Source organism: Psittacula echo, assembly GCF_963264785.1.
Source record: "Psittacula echo genome assembly, contig: SCAFFOLD_169, whole genome shotgun sequence".
NCBI lineage: Eukaryota > Metazoa > Chordata > Aves > Psittaciformes > Psittacidae > Psittacula > Psittacula echo.
The window spans coordinates 10,168-32,381 of record NW_027664282.1 but is presented as its reverse complement, the minus strand read 5'-3'; the positions used below and the strand labels follow the sequence as shown (position 1 = coordinate 32,381).

Below are 22,214 nucleotides of genomic sequence, written 5' to 3'. Positions count from 1 at the left end.
CCCCCCCACCCCCGCCATGGGGCTGTGGCTGCTGTGGCTGTGGGTGCAGATGGGGTGCGCGGAGGAGGGTGAGCAATGGGGTGCTATGGGGCGGGGGGGATGTGGGGCAGGGAATGGGACCTGGGGGATGTGGGGCCGGGAATGGGACCCGGGGGATGTGGGGCAGGGAATGGGACCCGGGGGATGTGGGGCAGGGAATGGGACCCGGGGGATGTGGGGCTGGAGATGGGACCCGGGGGATGTGGGGCAGGGAATGGGACCCGGGGGATGTGGGGCCGGGAATGGGACCCGGGGGATGTGGGGCAGGGAATGGGACCCGGGGGATGTGGGGCTGGAGATGGGACCCGGGGGATGTGGGGCAGGGAATGGGACCCGGGGGATGTGGGGCCGGGAATGGGACCCGGGGGATGTGGGGCCGGGAATGGGACCCGGGGGATGTGGGGCCGGGAATGGGACCCGGGGGATGTGGGGCAGGGAATGGGTCCTGGGGGATGTGGGGCAGGGAATGGGACCCGGGGGATGTGGGGCCGGGAATGGGACCCGGGGGATGTGGGGCAGGGAATGGGACCCGGGGGATGTGGGGCCGGGAATGGGACCCGGGGGATGTGGGGCCGGGAATGGGACCCGGGGGATGTGGGGCAGGGAATGGGACCCGGGGGATGTGGGGCAGGGAATGGGACCCGGGGGATGTGGGGCCGGGAATGGGTCCTGGGGGATGTGGGGCCGGGAATGGGACCCGGGGGATGTGGGGCAGGGAATGGGACCCGGGGGATGTGGGGCCGGGAATGGGACCCGGGGGATGTGGGGCCGGGAATGGGACCCGGGGGATGTGGGGCAGGGAATGGGACCCGGGGGATGTGGGGCCGGGAATGGGACCCGGGGGATGTGGGGCCGGGAATGGGACCCGGGGGATGTGGGGCCGGGAATGGGTCCTGGGGGATGTGGGGCTGGAGATGGGACCCGGGGGATGTGGGGCAGGGAATGGGACCCGGGGGATGTGGGGCCGGGAATGGGACCCGGGGGATGTGGGGCAGGGAATGGGTCCTGGGGGATGTGGGACAGGGAATGGGTCCTGGGGGATGTGGGGCCGGGGATGGGACCCGGGGGATGTGGGGCAGGGAATGGGTCCTGGGGGATGTGGGGCTGGAGATGGGACCCGGGGGATGTGGGGCCGGGAATGGGACCCGGGGGATGTGGGGCAGGGAATGGGACCCGGGGGATGTGGGGCCGGGAATGGGACGCGGGGGATGTGGGGCAGGGAATGGGACCCGGGGGATGTGGGGCAGGGAATGGGTCCTGGGGGATGTGGGGCTGGAGATGGGACCCGGGGGATGTGGGGCAGGGAATGGGACCCGGGGGATGTGGGGCTGGAGATGTGGATCCTATGGGATGTGGGGCCGGGATGTGGGGCTGGACCCCCCTTTTCCCCCCCCAGAGACGCTGCTGAACACGAGGCTGGAGACAACGGATCTGAAATGGACGGTGTATCCACAGGGAGAGGGGCAGGTGGGACGGGATGCGGGGTATTATGGGATGGTATGGGATATTATGGGATATGGGGTATGGGGTATGGGATATGGGGCATGGGGTATGGGATATGGGGTATGGGATATGGGGTATGGGATATGGGGTATGGGATATGGGGTATGGGATATGGGATATGGGGTATGGGGTATGGGGTATGGGATATGGGATATGGGATATGGGATATGGGATATGGGGTATGGGGTATGGGATATGGGGTATGGGATATGGGATATGGGGTATGGGGTATGGGATATGGGGTATGGGGTATGGGGTATGGGATATGGGATATGGGGTATGGGGTATGGGGTATGGGATATGGGGTATGGGATATGGGATATGGGGTATGGGGTATGGGGTATGGGATATGGGGTATGGGGTATGGGATATGGGGTATGGGATATGGGGTATGGGATATGGGATATGGGGTATGGGGTATGGGGTATGGGATATGGGGTATGGGATATGGGATATGGGGTATGGGGTATGGGATATGGGGTATGGGGTATGGGGTATGGGATATGGGATATGGGATATGGGGTATGGGATATGGGGTATGGGATATGGGGTATGGGGTATGGGATATGGGATATGGGATATGGGATATGGGATATGGGGTATGGGGTATGGGGTATGGGATATGGGGTATGGGGTATGGGGTATGGGATATGGGATATGGGGTATGGGGTATGGGATATGGGGTATGGGATATGGGATATGGGATATGGGGTATGGGATATGGGGTATGGGGTATGGGGTATGGGGTTTGGGGTATGGGGTATGGGATATGGGGTATGGGGTATGGGGTATGGGGTATGGGGTATGGGGTATGGGGTTTGGGGTATGGGGTATGGGATATGGGATATGGGGTATGGGGTATGGGGTATGGGATATGGGGTATGGGATATGGGGTATGGGGTATGGGGTATGGGGTATGGGATATGGGGTATGGGGTATGGGATATGGGATATGGGGTATGGGGTATGGGATATGGGATATGGGGTATGGGATATGGGATATGGGATATGGGATATGGGATATGGGGTATGGGATATGGGATATGGGATATGGGATATGGGGTATGGGATATGGGATATGGGATATGGGGTATGGGATATGGGATATGGGATATGGGATATGGGGTATGGGATATGGGGTATGGGATATGGGGTATGGGATATGGGATATGGGGTATGGGGTATGGGATATGGGGTATGGGGTATGGGATATGGGATATGGGGTATGGGATATGGGATATGGGATATGGGGTATGGGGTATGGGGTATGGGATATGGGATATGGGGTATGGGGTATGGGATATGGGGTATGGGGTATGGGGTATGGGATATGGGGTATGGGGTATGGGGTATGGGGTATGGGGTATGGGCTATGGGATATGGGGTATGGGGTATGGGGTATGGGGTATTATGGGCTGCGGGTACAGCTGGGGCCGTCCCTGCCACGGCTCCCCCGTGCCCCGTTCCCGGCAGTGGGAGGAGGTTTCGGCGCTGGACCCGGAGCGCGGCTCCTCCGTGCGCACGTTCGAGGTGTGCTCGGCGCTGGCGCCCCCCGGCCCCCCCCAGAACAGTTGGCTCCGGTCGCGGTGGGTGCCGCGCCGCGGGGCCACCCACGTCTACGTGGAGCTGCTCTACAGCGTCCAGGCCTGCGACGGCCTCCCCCGGCCCCGGCGCCGCCGCGCACCGGGCAACGGCACCGCCGGGGCTGCCGGCAGCGGGCCCGGGTACCGGGATGCTGCTGGTAACCGCGGTGCGCCCCGTGGGTCCCCCAGCACCAGGCCTGGGGGCCGCGATGCTCCTGGCAACGGTGTTGGAGACGAGGATGCTCTCGGCAACCCTGGCAACCAGCGCGTGCTGGGCAACCGCGGTGCTCTGCGCGCTGGTCTTGGCACCCACGGTGCCCGTGGCAACGCGGCTGGGTGCCACGATCACCAGGACAACCGCGATGCCCGCAGCAGCTACCCTAGGTACCAGGATGCTCGTAGCAACGGTGATGGCCATAGAAACACCATTGATGCCCGTGATCTCCATGGCAACCGTGATGCCCGGAGCAACACTTCTGGGTACCACGATGCCCTTAGCACCGATGATGCCCGTAGCAGCCCCATTGGCATCCACGGTCTCCATGGCAACCATGACACCCAGAGCAACTACCCTGGAGACCATGGTGCTGTTAACAACAATGATGCCTACAGCAACGCTTCTGGGTACCACGATCACCATGGCAACCGCGATGCCCATAGCAACCCCATGGACACCCACGATCACCATGGCAACCGCGATGCCCATAGCAACTCCCCTGGGTACCACGATGCCCTTAGCACCGATGATGCCCATAGCAACCCCATGGACACCCACGATCACCATGGCAACCGCGATGCCCATACCAACCCCATTGACACCCACGATCACCATGGCAACCGCGATGCCCATACCAACCCCATGGACACCCATGATCTCCATGGCAACCGCGATGCCCATAGCACCAACAATGCCCATACCAACCCCACGGACATCCACGATCACCATGGCAACCGCGATGCCCATACCAACCCCATTGCCACCCACGATCACCATGGCAACCGCGATGCCCGTCCCAACCCCATGGACACCCACGATCACCATGGCAACCGCGATGCCCGTCCCAACCCCATGGACACCCACGATCACCATGGCAACCGCGATGCCCATAGCAACTCCCCTGGGTACCATGATGCCCTTAGCACCGACGATGCCCATAGCAACCCCATGGACACCCACGATCACCATGGCAACCGCGATGCCCATAGCAACGCCATTGCCACCCACACCAACCCCTCCGCGCCCCCTGCCCGCCGCCGCCGCCGCGGCCGCGCCGCCTCCTTCCCGCCTCGGCCCTGCAAGGAGACCTTCACCGTGTTCTACCACGAGGCCGACGCCGACACGGCCACGGCGCTGTCTCCGCCGTGGATGGAGAACCCTTACGTGAAGGTGGGCACGGTGGCGGCCGAGCACCTGGCGCGGCCGGAGCCGGAGGCGGAGGCGGCGGGGCCGCGGCGCTCGGGGCGGCTCAACCGGCGCACGCTGCGCCTGGGCCCCCTGCGCCGCGCCGGCTTCTACGTGGCCTTCCAGGACGCGGGCGCGTGCCTGGCGCTGCTCTCGGTGCGCGTCTTCTTCCAGCGCTGCCCGGCCGTGACCGCGCTGCGCGCCCGCTTCCCCGCCACGGTGCCGCGGGAGCTGGTGGCGCCCGTGCCCGGGCGCTGCGTGCCCGGGGCCGTGCCCGCGGGCGCCGGGGGGCCCCTCATGTACTGCCGGGAGGACGGGAGGTGGGCAGAGCCCCCGGCCCAGGGCTGCGAGTGCGGCGCCGGCAGCGAGCCCGACGGAGGGGCCGGCTGCAGGCGTGAGTGTGGGGTAAAGGGCGGGTATGGGCGCTATGGGGCAGTGCATGAGGGCTATGGGGCAGTGTATGGGGGCTATGGGGCAGTGTATGGGCGCTATGGGGCAGTGCATGGGCGCTATGGGGGCCATGGGGCAGTGTATGGGGGCTATGGGGCAGTGCATGGGGGCTATGGGGCAGTGCATGGGCACTATGGGGGCTATGGGGCAGTGTATGGGGGCTATGGGGCAGTGCATGGGGGCTATGGGGGCTATGGGGCAGTGTATGGGGGCTATGGGGCAGTGCATGGGGGCTATGGGGCAGTGCATGGGGGCTATGGGGGCAGTGTATGGATGCTATGGGGCGGTGTATGGGGGCTATGGGGCAGTGCATGGGGGCTATGGGGCAGTGTATGGGGGCTATGGGGGCTATGGGGCAGTGCATGGGCGCTATGGGGCAGTGCATGGGGGCTATGGGGCAGTGTATGGGGGCTGTGGGGCAGTGTATGGGCGCTATGGGGGCTATGGGGCAGTGTATGGGGGCTATGGGGCAGTGTATGGATGCTATGGGGCAGTGTATGGGGGCTATGGGGCAGTGTATGGATGCTAAGGGGCAGTGTATGGATGCTATGGGGCAGTGTATGGGGGCTATGGGGCAGTGTATGGGGGCTATGGGGGCTATGGGGCAATGTATGGGGGCTATGGGGCAGTGTATGGATGCTATGGGGCAGTGTATGGAGGCTATGGGGCAGTGTATGGGGGCTATGGGGGCTATGGGGCAGTGTATGGATGCTATGGGGGCTATGGGGCAGTGATGGGTGCTATGGGTCACTGTATAGGTGCTATGGGTGCTATGGGGCGCTATGGGGCACTATGGGCGCTATGGGGCAGTGTATGGATGCTATGGGGCGCTGTGGGGCACTATGAGCGCTATGGGGCACTATGGGCGCTATGGGGCGCTATGGGCGCTATGGGTGCTATGGGGCGCTATGGGGCACTATGGGTGCTATGGGGCGCTATGGGCGCTATGGGTGCTATGGGGCACTATGGGCGCTATGGGGCGCTATGGGCGCTATGGGGCGCTATGGGTGCTATGGGGCGCTATGAGCGCTACGGGGCGCTATGAGTGCTATGGGGCGCTATGGGGCACTGTGGGCGCTATGGGGCACTGTGGGCGCTATGGGGCGCTATGGGGCGCTATGGGCGCTATGGGGCGCTATGGGTGCTATGGGGCGCTATGGGGCACTATGGGCGCTATGGGGCTTTATGGGGCGCTATGGGTGCTATGGGGCACTATGGGCGCTATGGGGCTTTATGGGGCGCTATGGGCGCTATGGGGCGCTATGGGGCTTTATGGGGCGCTATGGGGCACTGTGTCCCCACATGACCCCTCTCTCTCTCTCTCCCCCCCTCCCCCCCAAGCCTGCCCCCCCGAGAGCTTCAAGGCGGAGGTGGGGGGGGGGCGGTGCGAGCCCTGCCCCCCCGCGAGCCACGCCCCGGCCCCCGGCGCCGCCGCCTGCGCCTGCAGCCCCGGGCACTTCCGGGCCCCCGGCGAGGGCCCCGAGCGCCGCTGCTCCGGTAGGAACCGGGGGGGGCCATGGGGGGCTATGGGGGCTATGGGGGTCTATGGGGGTCTATGGGGTCCTATGGGGTCTATGGGGTCCTATGGGGTCTATGGGGGTCTATGTGGTCTATGGGGGCTATGGGGGGCTATGGGGTCTATGGGGTCTATGGGGGGAGGTGGAATTGGGGACCCAGACTCCATCATCCATGCGCATTGAGATGCTCACCCCATGGTCTATTGGGATTCTCTATCCCATATCCATAGGGCTGCTCTCTCCCATAGGGCTGCTCTCTCCCATAGGGCTGCTCTCTCCCATAGGGCTGCTCTATCCCCATAGGGCTGCTCTCTCCCATAGGGCTGCTCTCTCCCATAGGGCTGCTCTCTCCCATAGGGCTGCTCTATCCCCATAGGGCTGCTCTCTCCCATAGGGCTGCTCTCTCCCATAGGGCTGCTCTATCCCCATAGGGCTGCTCTCTCCCATAGGGCTGCTCTCTCCCATAGGGCTGCTCTATCCCATAGGGCTGCTCTCTCCCATAGGGCTGCTCTATCCCCATAGGGATGCTCTATCCCATAGGGCTGCTCTCTCCCATAGGGCTGCTCTATCCCATAGGGCTGCTCTCTCCCATAGGGCTGCTCTATCCCATAGGGCTGCTCTATCCCATAGGGCTGCTCTCTCCCCATAGGGCTGCTCTCTCCCATAGGGCTGCTCTCTCCCATAGGGCCGCTCTCTCCCATAGGGCTGCTCTCTCCCATAGGGCTGCTCTCTCCAATAGGGCTGCTCTATCCCATAGGGCTGCTCTCTCCCCATAGGGCTGCTCTCTCCCATAGGGCTGCTCTCTCCCATAGGGCTGCTCTATCCCATAGGGCTGCTCTCTCCCATAGGGCTGCTCTATCCCCATAGGGCTGCTCTCTCCCATAGGGCTGCTCTCTCCCATAGGGCTGCTCTATCCCATAGGGCTGCTCTCTCCCATAGGGCTGCTCTATCCCATAGGGCTGCTCTATCCCATAGGGCTGCTCTCTCCCATAGGGCTGCTCTATCCCATAGGGCTGCTCTCTCCCATAGGGCTGCTCTATCCCATAGGGCTGCTCTATCCCCATAGGGCTGCTCTCTCCCATAGGGCTGCTCTATCCCATAGGGCTGCTCTATCCCATAGGGCTGCTCTCTCCCATAGGGCTGCTCTATCCCCATAGGGCTGCTCTCTCCCATAGGGCTGCTCTATCCCCATAGGGCTGCTCTCTCCCATAGGGCTGCTCTCTCCCATAGGGCTGCTCTATCCCATAGGGCTGCTCTATCCCATAGGGCTGCTCTATCCCCATAGGGCTGCTCTCTCCCATAGGGCTGCTCTATCCCCATAGGGCTGCTCTCTCCCATAGGGCTGCTCTCTCCCATAGGGCTGCTCTATCCCATAGGGCTGCTCTCTCCCATAGGGCTGCTCTCTCCCATAGGGCTGCTCTCTCCCATAGGGCTGCTCTATCCCATAGGGCTGCTCTCTCCCATAGGGCTGCTCTCTCCCATAGGGCTGCTCTATCCCATAGGGCTGCTCTATCCCCATAGGGCTGCTCTCTCCCATAGGGCTGCTCTCTCCCATAGGGCTGCTCTATCCCATAGGGCTGCTCTCTCCCCATAGGGCTGCTCTCTCCCATAGGGCTGCTCTCTCCCATAGGGCTGCTCTCTCCCCATAGGGCTGCTCTCTCCCATAGGGCTGCTCTATCCCATAGGGCTGCTCTCTCCCATAGGGCTGCTCTATCCCATAGGGCTGCTCTATCCCATAGGGCTGCTCTATCCCCATAGGGCTGCTCTATCCCATAGGGCTGCTCTATCCCCATAGGGCTGCTCTCTCCCATAGGGCTGCTCTATCCCCATAGGGCTGCTCTCTCCCATAGGGCTGCTCTATCCCCATAGGGCTGCTCTCTCCCATAGGGCTGCTCTCTCCCCATAGGGCTGCTCTCTCCCATAGGGCTGCTCTATCCCCATAGGGCTGCTCTCTCCCCATAGGGCTGCTCTCTCCCATAGGGCTGCTCTCTCCCCATAGGGCTGCTCTCTCCCATAGGGCTGCTCTCTCCCATAGGGCTGCTCTATCCCATAGGGCTGCTCTCTCCCATAGGGCTGCTCTCTCCCCATAGGGCTGCTCTCTCCCATAGGGCTGCTCTATCCCATAGGGCTGCTCTCTCCCATAGGGCTGCTCTCTCCCATAGGGCTGCTCTCTCCCCATAGGGCTGCTCTCTCCCATAGGGCTGCTCTATCCCATAGGGCTGCTCTATCCCATAGGGCTGCTCTATCCCATAGGGCTGCTCTCTCCCTGCCCGCTCCATCCCCGCTCTCCCCCCGCAGCTCCCCCCTCTGCCCCCCGGGGGCTCCGGGCCCTTCTCAACGGCTCCGCGGCGCTGCTGCTCTGGAGCCGGCCCCGGGACGGGGCGGAGCGCGGGGACCTCTCCTTCTCGGTCGGGTGCCGGCAGTGCCCGGCGCGGGGGGAGCCGGGGCCGTGCGCGCCCTGCTCCGGCCTCAGCTTCAGCCCCGGGGCCGCGGCGCTGCGCGCCCCCGCGGTCACCGTCAGCGGCCTCCGCGCGCGCCTCCGCTACAGCTTCAGCGTCAGCGCCACCAGCGGCGTGAGCGCGCTCAGCGCCGGCCCCGCCGCCAGCGCCGCCGTCAACGTCACGTGCTGCGGGGAGGGTGAGCGCGCGCGCGCGAGCGGGAGCGGGAGCGGGGACGGACGGGGACGAGCGGACCCGAACGGACCCGAACGGACCCGAACGAACCCGAACGAACCCGGACTGATCCGAACGGACCCGAACGAACCCGAACGAACCCGGACTGACCCGAACGGACCCGAGCGGACCCGGACTGACCCGGACTGATCCGAACGGACCCGAGCGGACCCGGACTGACCCGGACTGATTCGAACGGACCCGAGCGGACCCGGACTGATCCGGACTGACCCGAACGGACCCGGACTGACCCGAAGGGACCCGAACGGAACCGGACTGACCCGGACTGACCCGAACGGACCCGAGCGGACCCGGACTGACCCGAACGGACCCGAACGAACCCGGACTGACCCGAACGGAACCGGACTGACCCGGACTGACCCGAACGGACCCGGACTGACCCGATCGGACCCGAACGGACCCGGACTGACCCGAAGGGACCCGGACTGACCCGAACGGACCCGGACTGACCCGAACGGACCCGAGCGGATCCGAACGGACCCGAGCGGACCCGGACTGACCCGAACGGACCCGGACTGACCCGAACGGACCCGGACTGATCCGAATGGCTCCGAACCTGACCTGGACTGACCCGGCGTGATCCAAATGGACCCGGACTGACCCAAACTGCTCTGAATGGACCTGAACTGATCCAGACTGACCCGAAGTGACCCAAAAGGGACCCCAAACTGACCTGAACTGACCCAAAGTCACCCAAAAGGACCCAAAGTGGCCTCAAATGGACACCCCCCCCCCAACGATCCAAAGTGACCCTGAACTGACCCAAAGGCACCCAAAAGGACCCAAAGTGGCCCCAAATGGACACCCCCCCCCCAACGATCCAAAGTGACCCTGAACTGACCCAAAGGCACCCCAAAGAGACCGCAGTGACCTGAAGTAACCCCAAAGTGCCCGAAATGACCCCGAGTAACCCCGAAATGACCTGAAGTAACCCCAATTCCCCCCCCCCCCTCAGTGCCGCTGCCGGTGGTGGACGTGGTGCGGGTCGGGGCCTCCCCCACCGGGGTGACGCTGTCATGGCCGACACCGCCCCCACCCCCCCCGGGGGGGCACGTCCTGGACTACGAGGTCAAATACTATGAGAAGGTGAGGGGGGGCAATGGGGAAAATGGGGGCAATGGGGGCATTGGGGGTAATGGGGGCAATGGGGGCATTGGGGGTAATGGGGGCAATGGGGGCTATGGGGGAATGGGGGCAATGGGGGCATTTGGGGGTAATGGGGGCAATGGGGGTAATGGGTGGAATGGGGGCAATGGGGGCAATGGGGGTAATGGGGGCAATGGGGGCAATGGGTGAATGGGAGCAATGGGGGAATGGGGGCAATGGGGGCATTGGGGGCATTGGGGGTAATGGGGTCAATGGGGGCATTGGGGGCATTGGGGGTAATGGGGTCAATGGGGGAAATGGGGGCATTGGGGGCAATGGGGGCAATGGGGGCATTGGGGGCATTGGGGGTAATGGGGGCATTGGGGGCAATGGGGGCAATGGGGTCAATGGGGGCATTGGGGGCATTGGGGGTAATGGGGTCAATGGGGGAATGGGGGCATTGGGGGCAATGGGGGCAATGGGGGCATTGGGGGCAATGGGGGCAATGGGGTCAATGGGGGCATTGGGGGCATTGGGGGTAATGGGGTCAATGGGGGAAATGGGGGCATTGGGGGCATTGGGGGTAATGGGGGCATTGGGGGCAATGGGGGCAATGGGGGCATTGGGGGTAATGGGGTCAATGGGGGAAATGGGGGCATTGGGGGCAATGGGGGCATTGGGGGTAATGGGGTTCAATGGGGTTCAATGGGGTTCAATGGGGCCGGGTTTTTGTGACGGCCGCAGGTGGGGGGGGGCGAGGGCCCCCCCATGTTCCTGAAGGTGCCGTCGGCGCGGGCGGAGCTGGGGGGGCTGCGCCGGGGGGGGCTCTATGGGGTGCGCGTGCGAGCGCGCTCCGAGGCCGGGTACGGGGACTTCGGGCCCGAGACGGCCGTGAGCACCCAGGGCGCTGGTGAGGACCCCCCGGGACCCCCCCATTGCCACCTGCTTGTAACCCCCTGGCAGCCCAGGGCCCCCCCTGGAGCCCTTTGGGACCCCCCAGTACCCATTGGGACCCCCAGGACACCCCTAAACCCCATGGGGGCCCCCAGAGTTCCCCACACCCCTTGGGGCCCCTGTGGGACCCCCATAACCCCCCCCCGTGACCCCGTACCCACCTCTGGGACCCCCCCATCACCCCCCTGGTCTCCCCTAACCCCCCCCCATGCCCCATTTGGGACCCCCCCCATACCCACTGGGACCCCCATTATTCCCATTGAAACCCCCCCAAACTCCCCCCCCAAAGCCCTTTGGGCCCCTGTGGGCCCCCCCTTGACCTCCCCGTGCTCCCCCCCACAGAGGGGGCCCGCTCGGAGCAGGGGGGGGTCGTGGCCGGAGCCGCGGCGCTGGGGGGGCTCCTGGTGCTGGCGCTGCTGGCGGGGACCCTGCTCTGCCTCAGGTGAGGGGGACATGGGGGGCTATGGGGGCAATGGGGTAATGGGGGCTATGGGGGCTATGGGGGCAATGGGGGCAATGGGGGTAATGGGGGCTATGGGGGCAATGGGGGCAATGGGGGCAATGGGGGCAATGGGGCTGATTGGGGGGTCACTGGGTCACGCGTGTCCTTTGTGCCCCCCCTTCAGGCGCCGCAGGCTCCGGCACAAGGAGGACATGGAGGAACCCACGGAGCATGGTGAGAGTCACCCATTGACACCCATTGATATCCATTGACACCCATGGACACCCATTGACACCCATTGATATCCATTGACACCCATTGATACCCATTGACACCCATTGACACCCATTGACACCCATTGGTACCCATTGACACCCATTGACACCCATGGACACCCATTGACACCCATTGATATCCATTGACACCCATGGACACCCATTGACACCCATTGATATCCATTGACACCCATTGATACCCATTGACACCCATTGACACCCATTGACACCCATTGGTACCCATTGACACCCATTGACACCCATTGATACCCATTGACACCCATTGACACCCATTGATATCCGTTGACACCCATTGACACCCATGGACACCCATTGATACCCATTGACACCCATTGACACCCATTGATATCCATTGACACCCATGGACACCCATTGACACCCATTGATATCCGTTGACACCCATTGACACCCATGGACACCCATTGATACCCATGGACACCCATTGACACCCATTGATATCCATTGACACCCATGGACACCCATTGACACCCATTGATACCCATTGACACCCATTGATACCCATTGACACCCATTGACACCCATTGATATCCATTGACACCCATGGACAAACATTGACACCCATTGATACCCATGGACACCCATGGACACCCATGGACACCCATTGACACCCATTGATACCCATTGACACCCACTGATATCCATTGACACCCATTGACACCCATGGACACCCATTGATGCCCATTGACATCCATTGATGCCCATTGACACCCATTGATGCCCATTGACACCCACTGACACCCATTGACACCCATTGATAGCCATAGACACCCATTGACACCCATTGATACCCATTGACACCCATTGACACTCATTGATACCCATGGACACCCATTGACACCCACTGATGCCCATTGACACCCATTGATGCCCATTGACACCCACTGACACCCATTGACACCCATTGACACCCATTGACACCCATTGATACCCATTGACACCCATTGACACCCATTGACACCCATTGATACCCATTGACACCCATTGACACCCATTGACACCCACTGATACCCACTGACTCCCATTGACACCCATTGACACCCACTGATACCCACTGACTCCCATGGACACCCATTGATACCCACTGATATCCATTGACACCCATTGACACCCACTGACACCCATGGACACCCATTGACATCCATTGACCCCCATTGACATCTATTGACACCCATTGACCCCCATTGACCCCCATTGACCCCCATTGACCCCCATTGACCCCCATTGACATCTCTTGACTGGCGCTGACAGTTCCTGATGCCCAGTGCCCCCCCTGGACACCTCAGTGCCACAATGGGTGCCGCTGGGTGCCCCTGGGTGCCCCTGGGTGCCGCTGGGTGTCACTGGGTGCCGCTGGGTGCCGCTGGGTGCCGCTGGGTGCCCCTGGGTGCCACTGGGTGCCGCTGGGTGCCGCTGGGTGCCCCTGGGTGCCACTGGGTGCCGCTGGGTGCCCCTGGGTGCCGCTGGGTGCCGCTGGGTGCCGCTGGGTGCCCCTGGGTGATGCTGGGTGCCGCTGGGTGCCGCTGGGTGCCCCTGGGTGCCGCTGGGTGTCGCTGGGTGCCGCTGGGTGTCGCTGGGTGTCGCTGGGTGCCGCTGGGTGCCGCTGGGTGTCACTGGGTGCTGGTGCAGACGGGAAGCTCTACATCGACCCGCTGACCTACGAGGACCCGGGGCTGGCGCTCAGGGACTTCGCGCAGGAAATCGATGTCGCCTGCGTCAGCATCGAGGAGGTCATCGGGGCAGGTGCCCCCCAGGGGGTGCCCCCATCCCTGCCCCCTCTGATGGCCCCGGCCCTCACCCCATTGCCACCAATGAGCCCCCCGTGTCCCTATGAGCCCCCCGTGTCCCTATGAGCCCCCTGTGTCCCTATGAGCCCCCCGTGTCCCTATGAGCCCCCCCGTGTCCCTATGAGCCCCCTGTGTCCCTATGAGCCCCCCGTGTCCCTATGAGACCCCTGTGTCCCTATGAGCCCCCTGTGTCCCTATGAGCCCCCTGTGTCCCTATGAGCCCCCCCCGTGTCCCTATGAGCCCCCCGTGTCCCTATGAGACCCCTGTGTCCCTATGAGCCCCCTGTGTCCCTATGAGCCCCCTGTGTCCCTATGAGCCCCCCCCGTGTCCCTATGAGCCCCCCGTGTCCCTATGAGCCCCCCGTGTCCCTATGAGCCCCCCCGTATCCCTATGAGCCCCCCGTGTCCCTATGAGCCCCCCCGTGTCCCTATGAGCCCCCTGTGTCCCTATGAGCCCCCCCGTATCCCTATGAGCCCCCCGTGTCCCTATGAGCCCCCCCGTATCCCTATGAGCCCCCCGTGTCCCTATGAGCCCCCCCGTGTCCCTATGAGCCCCCCGTGTCCCTATGAGCCCCCTGTGTCCCTATGAGCCCCCAGTGTCCCTATGAGCCCCCCGTGTCCCTATGAGCCCCCCGTGTCCCTATGAGCCCCCCTGTGTCCCTATGAGCCCCCCCTGTGTCCCTATGAGCCCCACGTGTCCCTATGAGCCCCCCCGTGTCCCTATGAGCCCCCCGTGTCCCTATGAGCCCCCCCCGTCCCTATGAGCCCCCTGTGTCCCTATGAGCCCCCCGTGTCCCTATGAGCCCCCCGTGTCCCTATGAGCCCCCCCGTGTCCCTATGAGCCCCCCCGTGTCCCTATGAGCCCCCCTGTGTCCCTATGAGCCCCCCGTGTCCCTATGAGCCCCCCCGTATCCCTATGAGCCCCCCGTGTCCCTATGAGCCCCCCCGTGTCCCTATGAGCCCCCCGTGTCCCTATGAGCCCCCTGTGTCCCTATGAGCCCCCAGTGTCCCTATGAGCCCCCCGTGTCCCTATGAGCCCCCCGTGTCCCTATGAGCCCCCCTGTGTCCCTATGAGCCCCACGTGTCCCTATGAGCCCCCCCGTGTCCCTATGAGCCCCCCGTGTCCCTATGAGCCCCCCGTGTCCCTATGAGCCCCCCCCGTCCCTATGAGCCCCCTGTGTCCCTATGAGCCCCCCCGTGTCCCTATGAGCCCCCCCGTGTCCCTATGAGCCCCCCTGTGTCCCTATGAGCCCCCTGTGTCCCTATGAGCCCCCTGTGTCCCTATGAGCCCCCCGTGTCCCTATGAGCCCCCCCGTGTCCCTATGAGCCCCCCGTGTCCCTATGAGCCCCCTGTGTCCCTATGAGCCCCCAGTGTCCCTATGAGCCCCCCGTGTCCCTATGAGCCCCCAGTGTCCCTATGAGCCCCCCGTGTCCCTATGAGCCCCCCGTGTCCCTATGAGCCCCCCTGTGTCCCCATGAGCCCCCCGTGTCCCTATGAGCCCCCCGTGTCCCTATGAGCCCCCCCGTGTCCCTATGAGCCCCCCGTGTCCCTATGAGCCCCCCCGTGTCCCTATGAGCCCCCCGTGTCCCTATGAGCCCCCCCTGTGTCCCTATGAGCCCCCCTGTGTCCCTATGAGCCCCCCGTGTCCCTATGAGCCCCCCGTGTCCCTATGAGACCCCTGTGTCCCTATGAGCCCCCCGTGTCCCTATGAGACCCCTGTGTCCCTATGAGCCCCCCGTGTCCCTATGAGACCCCTGTGTCCCTATGAGACCCCTGTGTCCCTATGAGACCCCTGTGTCCCTATGAGACCCCTGTGTCCCTATGAGCCCCCCTGTGTCCCTATGAGACCCCTGTGTCCCTATGAGACCCCTGTGTCCCTATGAGCCCCCCGTGTCCCTATGAGCCCCCTGTGTCCCTATGAGCCCCCCGTGTCCCTATGAGCCCCCCTGTGTCCCTATGAGCCCCCCGTGTCCCTATGAGCCCCCCCGTGTCCCTATGAGCCCCCCGTGTCCCTATGAGCCCCCCGTGTCCCTATGAGCCCCCTGTGTCCCTATGAGCCCCCCGTGTCCCTATGAGCCCCCCCCGTGTCCCTATGAGCCCCCCGTGTCCCTATGAGCCCCCCCGTGTCCCTATGAGCCCCCCTGTGTCCCTATGAGCCCCCCGTGTCCCTATGAGCCCCCCTGTGTCCCTATGAGACCCCTGTGTCCCTATGAGACCCCTGTGTCCCTATGAGCCCCCCGTGTCCCTATGAGCCCCCCCGTGTCCCTATGAGCCCCCCGTGTCCCTATGAGCCCCCCCGTGTCCCTATGAGCCCCCGTGTCCCCCTGACCCCACGTGTCCCCCTGACCCCACGTGTCCCCCTCTCCCCCCGTGTCCCTCTGACCCCACGTGTCCCCCTCTCCCCTCGTGTCCCCCTGACCCCACGTGTCCCCCTCTCCCCCCGTGTCCCTCTGACCCCACGTGTCCCCCTCTCCCCCCGTGTCCCCCTGACCCCACGTGTCCCCCTGACCCCACGTGTCCCCCTGACCCCACGTGTCCCCCTCTCCCCCCGTGTCCCCCTGACCCCCCGTGTCCCCCTGACCCCACGTGTCCCGCAGGGGAGTTCGGGGAGGTTTGCCGGGGCCGCCTGGCGCTGCCGGGGCTGCCGGAGGTGCCGGTGGCGGTGAAGACGCTGAAGGGGGGCGCGGGCGAGCGGCAGCGCCGGGAGTTCCTGGGCGAGGCGGCGCGGATGGGGCAGTTCCGGCACCCGAACGTGGTGCGGCTGCGGGGGGTGGTGACCGCCAGCACCCCCGCCATGATCCTCACCGAGTACATGGAGAACGGAGCCCTGGACGCGTTCCTCAGGGTGCGCGGGGTATGGGGGTGGGGGTATGGGATATGGGGTATGGGATATGGGATATGGGGTATGGGATATGGGATATGGGGTATGGGGTATGGGATATGGGATATGGGATATGGGGTATGGGATATGGGATATGGGATATGGGGTATGGGGTATGGGGTATGGGGTATGGGATAGGGGATATGGGGTATGGGGTATGGGGTATGGGGTATGGGATATGGGGTATGGGGTATGGGGTATGGGATATGGGGTATGGGGTATGGGGTATGGGATATGGGGTATGGGGTATGGGGTATGGGATATGGGGTATGGGATATGGGGTATGGGGTATGGGGTATGGGATATGGGGTATGGGGTATGGGGTATGGGATATGGGGTATGGGGTATGGGGTATGGGATATGGGGTATGGGGTATGGGGTATGGGATATGGGGTATGGGATATGGGGTATGGGGTATGGGGTATGGGATATGGGGTATGGGGTATGGGGTATGGGATATGGGGTATGGGGTATGGGATATGGGGTATGGGATATGGGATATGGGGTATGGGGTATGGGATATGGGGTATGGGATATGGGATATGGGATATGGGATATGGGGTATGGGATATGGGGTATGGGGTATGGGGTATGGGATATGGGGTATGGGGTATGGGATATGGGGTATGGGATATGGGATATGGGGTATGGGGTATGGGATATGGGGTATGGGATATGGGGTATGGGATATGGGGTATGGGGTATGGGGTATGGGGTATGGGGTATGGGATATGGGGTATGGGATATGGGGTATGGGGTATGGGGTATGGGATATGGGGTATGGGATATGGGATATGGGGTATGGGGTATGGGATATGGGATATGGGATATGGGGTATGGGATATGGGGTATGGGATATGGGGTATGGGATATGGGGTATGGGGTATGGGATATGGGGTATGGGGTATGGGATATGGGATATGGGATATGGGGTATGGGATATGGGGTATGGGATATGGGGTATGGGATATGGGTATGGGGTATGGGATATGGGGTATGGGATATGGGATATGGGGTATGGGGTATGGGATATGGGATATGGGGTATGGGGTATGGGGTATGGGGTATGGGATATGGGGTATGGGATATGGGGTATGGGGTATGGGGTATGGGGTATGGGATATGGGATATGGGGTATGGGGTATGGGATATGGGATATGGGGTATGGGATATGGGGTATGGGATATGGGGTATGGGATATGGGGTATGGGGTATGGGGTATGGGGTATGGGGTATGGGATAGGGGATATGGGGTATGGGGTATGGGATATGGGGTATGGGGTATGGGATATGGGGTATGGGGTATGGGGTATGGGGTATGGGATATGGGGTATGGGATATGGGGTATGGGATATGGGGTATGGGATATGGGGTATGGGGTATGGGGTATGGGATATGGGGTATGGGATATGGGATATGGGGTATGGGATATGGGATATGGGGTATGGGGTATGGGATATGGGGTATGGGATATGGGGTATGGGATATGGGGTATGGGGTATGGGGTATGGGATATGGGGTATGGGATATGGGGTATGGGGTATGGGATATGGGATATGGGGTATGGGGTATGGGGTATGGGGTATGGGGTATGGGATATGGGATATGGGGTATGGGATATGGGATATGGGATATGGGGTATGGGGTATGGGGTATGGGATATGGGGTATGGGGTATGGGCTATGGGGTATGGGCTATGGGCTATGGGATATGGGGTATGGGGTATGGGGTATGCTGGGGTGCGGGTGCCGTCATCCCCCCCGTGCCGTGGCGGCGCAGGGCCGCGCGGGGGCGCTGGGCGCGCTGCAGCTGGTGGCGATGCTGCGGGGCATCGCGGCGGGGATGCGGTACCTGGCGCTGAGCGGGTTCGTGCACCGGGACCTGGCCGCCCGCAACATCCTGGTGGACGCGCAGCTCGTGTGCAAGGTCTCCGACTTCGGGCTCTCCCGCGCCCTCGACCCCGAGGGCTCGGCCGACCCCACCTACACCAGCTCCTTGGTGAGCCCCCGGCCATGGTTATGTGGGGGGATATGGGTGTTAATGGGTGGCAATGGTGGCAGTGGGTGTCCATGGGTGTCAGTGGGTGTCAATGGGTGTCAATGGGTGTCAATGGGTGTCAATGGGTGTCAATGGGTGTCAATGGGTGTCCATGGGTGTCAATGGATATCAATGGGTATCAATGGGTGCCAATAGGTATCAATGGGTGTCAATGGGTGTCCATGGGTGTCAATGGGTATCAATGGGTGTCAATGGGTGTCCATGGGTGTCAATGGGTGTCAGTGGGTATCAATGGGTGTCTATGGGTGTCCATGGGTGTCAATGGGTGTCAATGGGTGTCAATAGGTGTCCATGGGTGTCAATGGGTGTCAATAGATATCAATGGGTGTCAATGGGTGTCAATGGGTACCAATGGGTGTCAATGGGTGTCCATGGGTGTCAATGGGTGTCAATGGGTGTCCATGGGTGTCAATGGGTATCAATGGGTGTCAGTGGGTGTCCATGGGTGTCAATGGGTGTCAATGGGTGTCAATGGGTATCAATGGGTGTCAATGGGTGTCCATGGGTGTCAATGGGTGTCCATGGGTATCAGTGGGTGTCAATGGGTGTCCATGGGTATCAATGGGTGTCAATGGGTGTCCATGGGTGTCCATGGGTGTCAGTGGGTGTCAATGGGTGTCAATGGGTGTCCATGGGTGTCAATGGATATCAATGGGTGTCAATGGGTGTCCATGGGTGTCAATGGATATCAATGGGTGTCAATGGGTGTCAATGGGTGTCCATGGGTATCAATGGGTGTCAATGGGTGACTCTCACCATGCCCCGTGGGTTCCTCCATGTCCTCCTTGTGCCGGAGGCTGCGGCACCTGAAGGGGGGGCACAAAGGACACGCGTGACCCAGTGACCCCCCAATCAGCCCCATTGCCCCCATTGCCCCCATTGCCCCCATTGCCCCCATTGCCCCCATTACCCCCTGGCCCCCCTTTGCCTCCATAGGGTGGGAAGATCCCGATCCGATGGACGGCTCCGGAGGCCATTGCCTTGCGGAAGTTCACGTCCGCCAGCGATGCCTGGAGCTACGGCATCGTCATGTGGGAGGTGATGTCCTTTGGAGAGCGGCCCTACTGGGACATGTCCAACCAGGACGTGAGTCACCACGGGGGCAATGGGCGGCTATGGGGCGAGGGGGGCTAACGGGATCCCTATGGGGCTAAGGGGCAATGGGGGCCCTATGGGAAAAAGAGATCCCTATGGGCAATGGGATCCCTGTGGTGCAATGGGTTCCTATGGTGCAATAGGATCCCTATGGGGCAAAGGGGTCTCTATGGGCAATGGGGTCTCTATGGTGCAATGGGATCCCAATGGGGAATGGCGTCGTGTGGGGCAATATGATCCCTATGGGTCAATGGGATCCCTATGGCTCAATGGATCCCTACGGGTCAATGGGATCCTGATGGGTCAATAGATCCCGATGGGTGCAATGGGTCCCCATGTCTCAATGGATCCCTGTTAGTCAATGGGATCCCCATGGCTCAATGGATCCCTGTTGGTCAATGGGATCCTCATGGCTCAATGGATCCCTGTTGGTCAATGGGATCCCCATGGCTCAATGGATCCCCTATTGGTCAATGGATCCCTATGGCTCAATGGATCCCCATGGCTCAATGGATCCCCATGGCTCAATGGATCCCTGTTGGTCAATGGGATCCCCATGGCTCAGTGGATCCCCATGGCTCAATGGATCCCCTATTGGCCAATGGATCCCTATGGCTCAATGGGATCCCCATGGCTCAATGGATCCCCTATTGGCCAATGGATCCCCATGGCTCAATGGATCCCCATGGCTCAATGGATCCCTGTTGGTCAATGGGATCCCCATGGCTCAATGGATCCCTGTTGGTCAATGGGATCCCCATGGCTCAATGGATCCCTATTGGTCAATGGATCCCCATGGCTCAATGGATCCCCATGGCTCAATGGATCCCTGTTGGTCAATGGGATCCCCATGGCTCAATGGATCCCTGTTGGTCAATGGGATCCCCATGGCTCAATGGATCCCTATGGCTCAATGGATCCCTATTGGTCAATGGGATCCCCATGGCTCAATGGATCCCTATTGGCCAATGGATCCCCATGGCTCAATGGGATCCCCATGGCTCAATGGATCCCCACGGCTCAATGGATCCCCACGGCTCAACGGGGCCCGTCCCGCAGGTGATCCGCGCCATCGAGCACGGGTACCGGCTGCCGCCGCCGCCGCGGTGCCCGCCCGCCCTGCACCGCCTCATGCTCGAGTGCTGGCGCCGGGAGCCCCGCGCGCGCCCGCGCTTCCCCGCGCTCGTCAGCGCCCTCGACCGCCTCATCCGGCACCCGCCGGCGCTGCGCGGCCACGACCGGTACCGAGCACCGGGGGGGGGGCAATGGGGCCATGGGGGGGGGGGGGAGGTTATGGGGCTCTATGGGGCTGAGCCCTCCCCATTGCCCCTTTCCCAGCCCGGATCCACGCAGCCCCCCCATGGGGCCCCCCTTTGCCGCCGTTGGGGAATGGCTCCGGACGCTGCAGCTCAAGGAGGCCTCCGATGGTGCCGGCGTCACCGGTGTGGAGCTGCTGCCGCGGTGAGCAGGGGGTGCGGGACATGGGGGGTATGGGGGGTATGGGGGGGTATGGGGGACATGGGGGGTATGGGGGGTATGGGGGACATGGGGGACATGGGGGGGTATGGGGGGTATGGGGGACATGGGGGGTATGGGGGGTATGGGGGACATGGGGGGTATGGGGGGTATGGGGGGGTATGGGGGGTATGGGGGACATGGGGGGTATGGGGGGTATGGGGGACATGGGGGGTATGGGGGATATGGGGGGTATGGGGGGTATGGGGGACATGGGGGACATGGGGGGTATGGGGGACATGGGGGATATGGGGGGTATGGGGGGTATGGGGGACATGGGGGACATGGGGGGTATGGGGGACATGGGAGACATGGGAGGCAATGGGGGACCAGGGGGGACATGGGGGGCTATGGGGGACCAGGGGGGACATGGGGGGCTATGGGGGACATGGGGGGTATGGGGGGTATGGGGGGTATGGGGGACATGGGGGGTATGGGGGACATGGGGGGTATGGGGGGTATGGGGGGTATGGGGGACATGGGGGACATGGGGGGTATGGGGGACATGGGGGGTATGGGGGGTATGGGGGGTATGGGGGACATGGGGGGGGGTATGGGGGACATGGGGGGTATGGGGGGTATGGGGGACATGGGGGGTATGGGGGGTATGGGGGGTATGGGGGACATGGGGGGTATGGGGGGTATGGGGGGTATGGGGGACATGGGGGACATGGGGGGTATGGGGGACATGGGAGACATGGGAGGCAATGGGGGACCAGGGGGGACATGGGGGGCTATGGGGGACATGGGGGGCTATGGGGGGCTATGGGGGGACCCTGGCTCCGTGTGACCCCCATCTCCCCCCAGGGACCTGCTGCAGATGGGGGTGCCCCTGGCCGGGGCTCAGAGCCGGCAGAGCCCCCCCAAGGCGGACCCCAACTTCTGACCCCCCCCC

The 22,214-nt window shown here is 62.7% G+C and overlaps 1 protein-coding gene across 1 annotated transcript; it reads left to right on the top strand.

Moving 5' to 3' along the window:
- On the top strand, nt 1-22,205 carry LOC308232527 (ephrin type-B receptor 4-like; the record flags this gene model as incomplete). The annotated part of the gene is made up of 15 exons (XM_080639734.1): nt 1-68; nt 1,436-1,506; nt 3,015-4,920; nt 6,318-6,473; nt 10,142-10,272; nt 11,017-11,182; nt 11,569-11,668; nt 11,853-11,902; nt 13,612-13,725; nt 16,368-16,615; nt 18,431-18,649; nt 19,646-19,795; nt 20,864-21,045; nt 21,143-21,265; nt 22,127-22,205. The coding sequence occupies exons 1-15, from the start codon at nt 17-19 to the stop codon at nt 22,203-22,205; spliced, it is 3,747 nt and encodes a 1,248-aa protein (XP_080495860.1). The 5' UTR covers nt 1-16.
- Nucleotides 22,206-22,214: the final 9 nt, after the last annotated feature.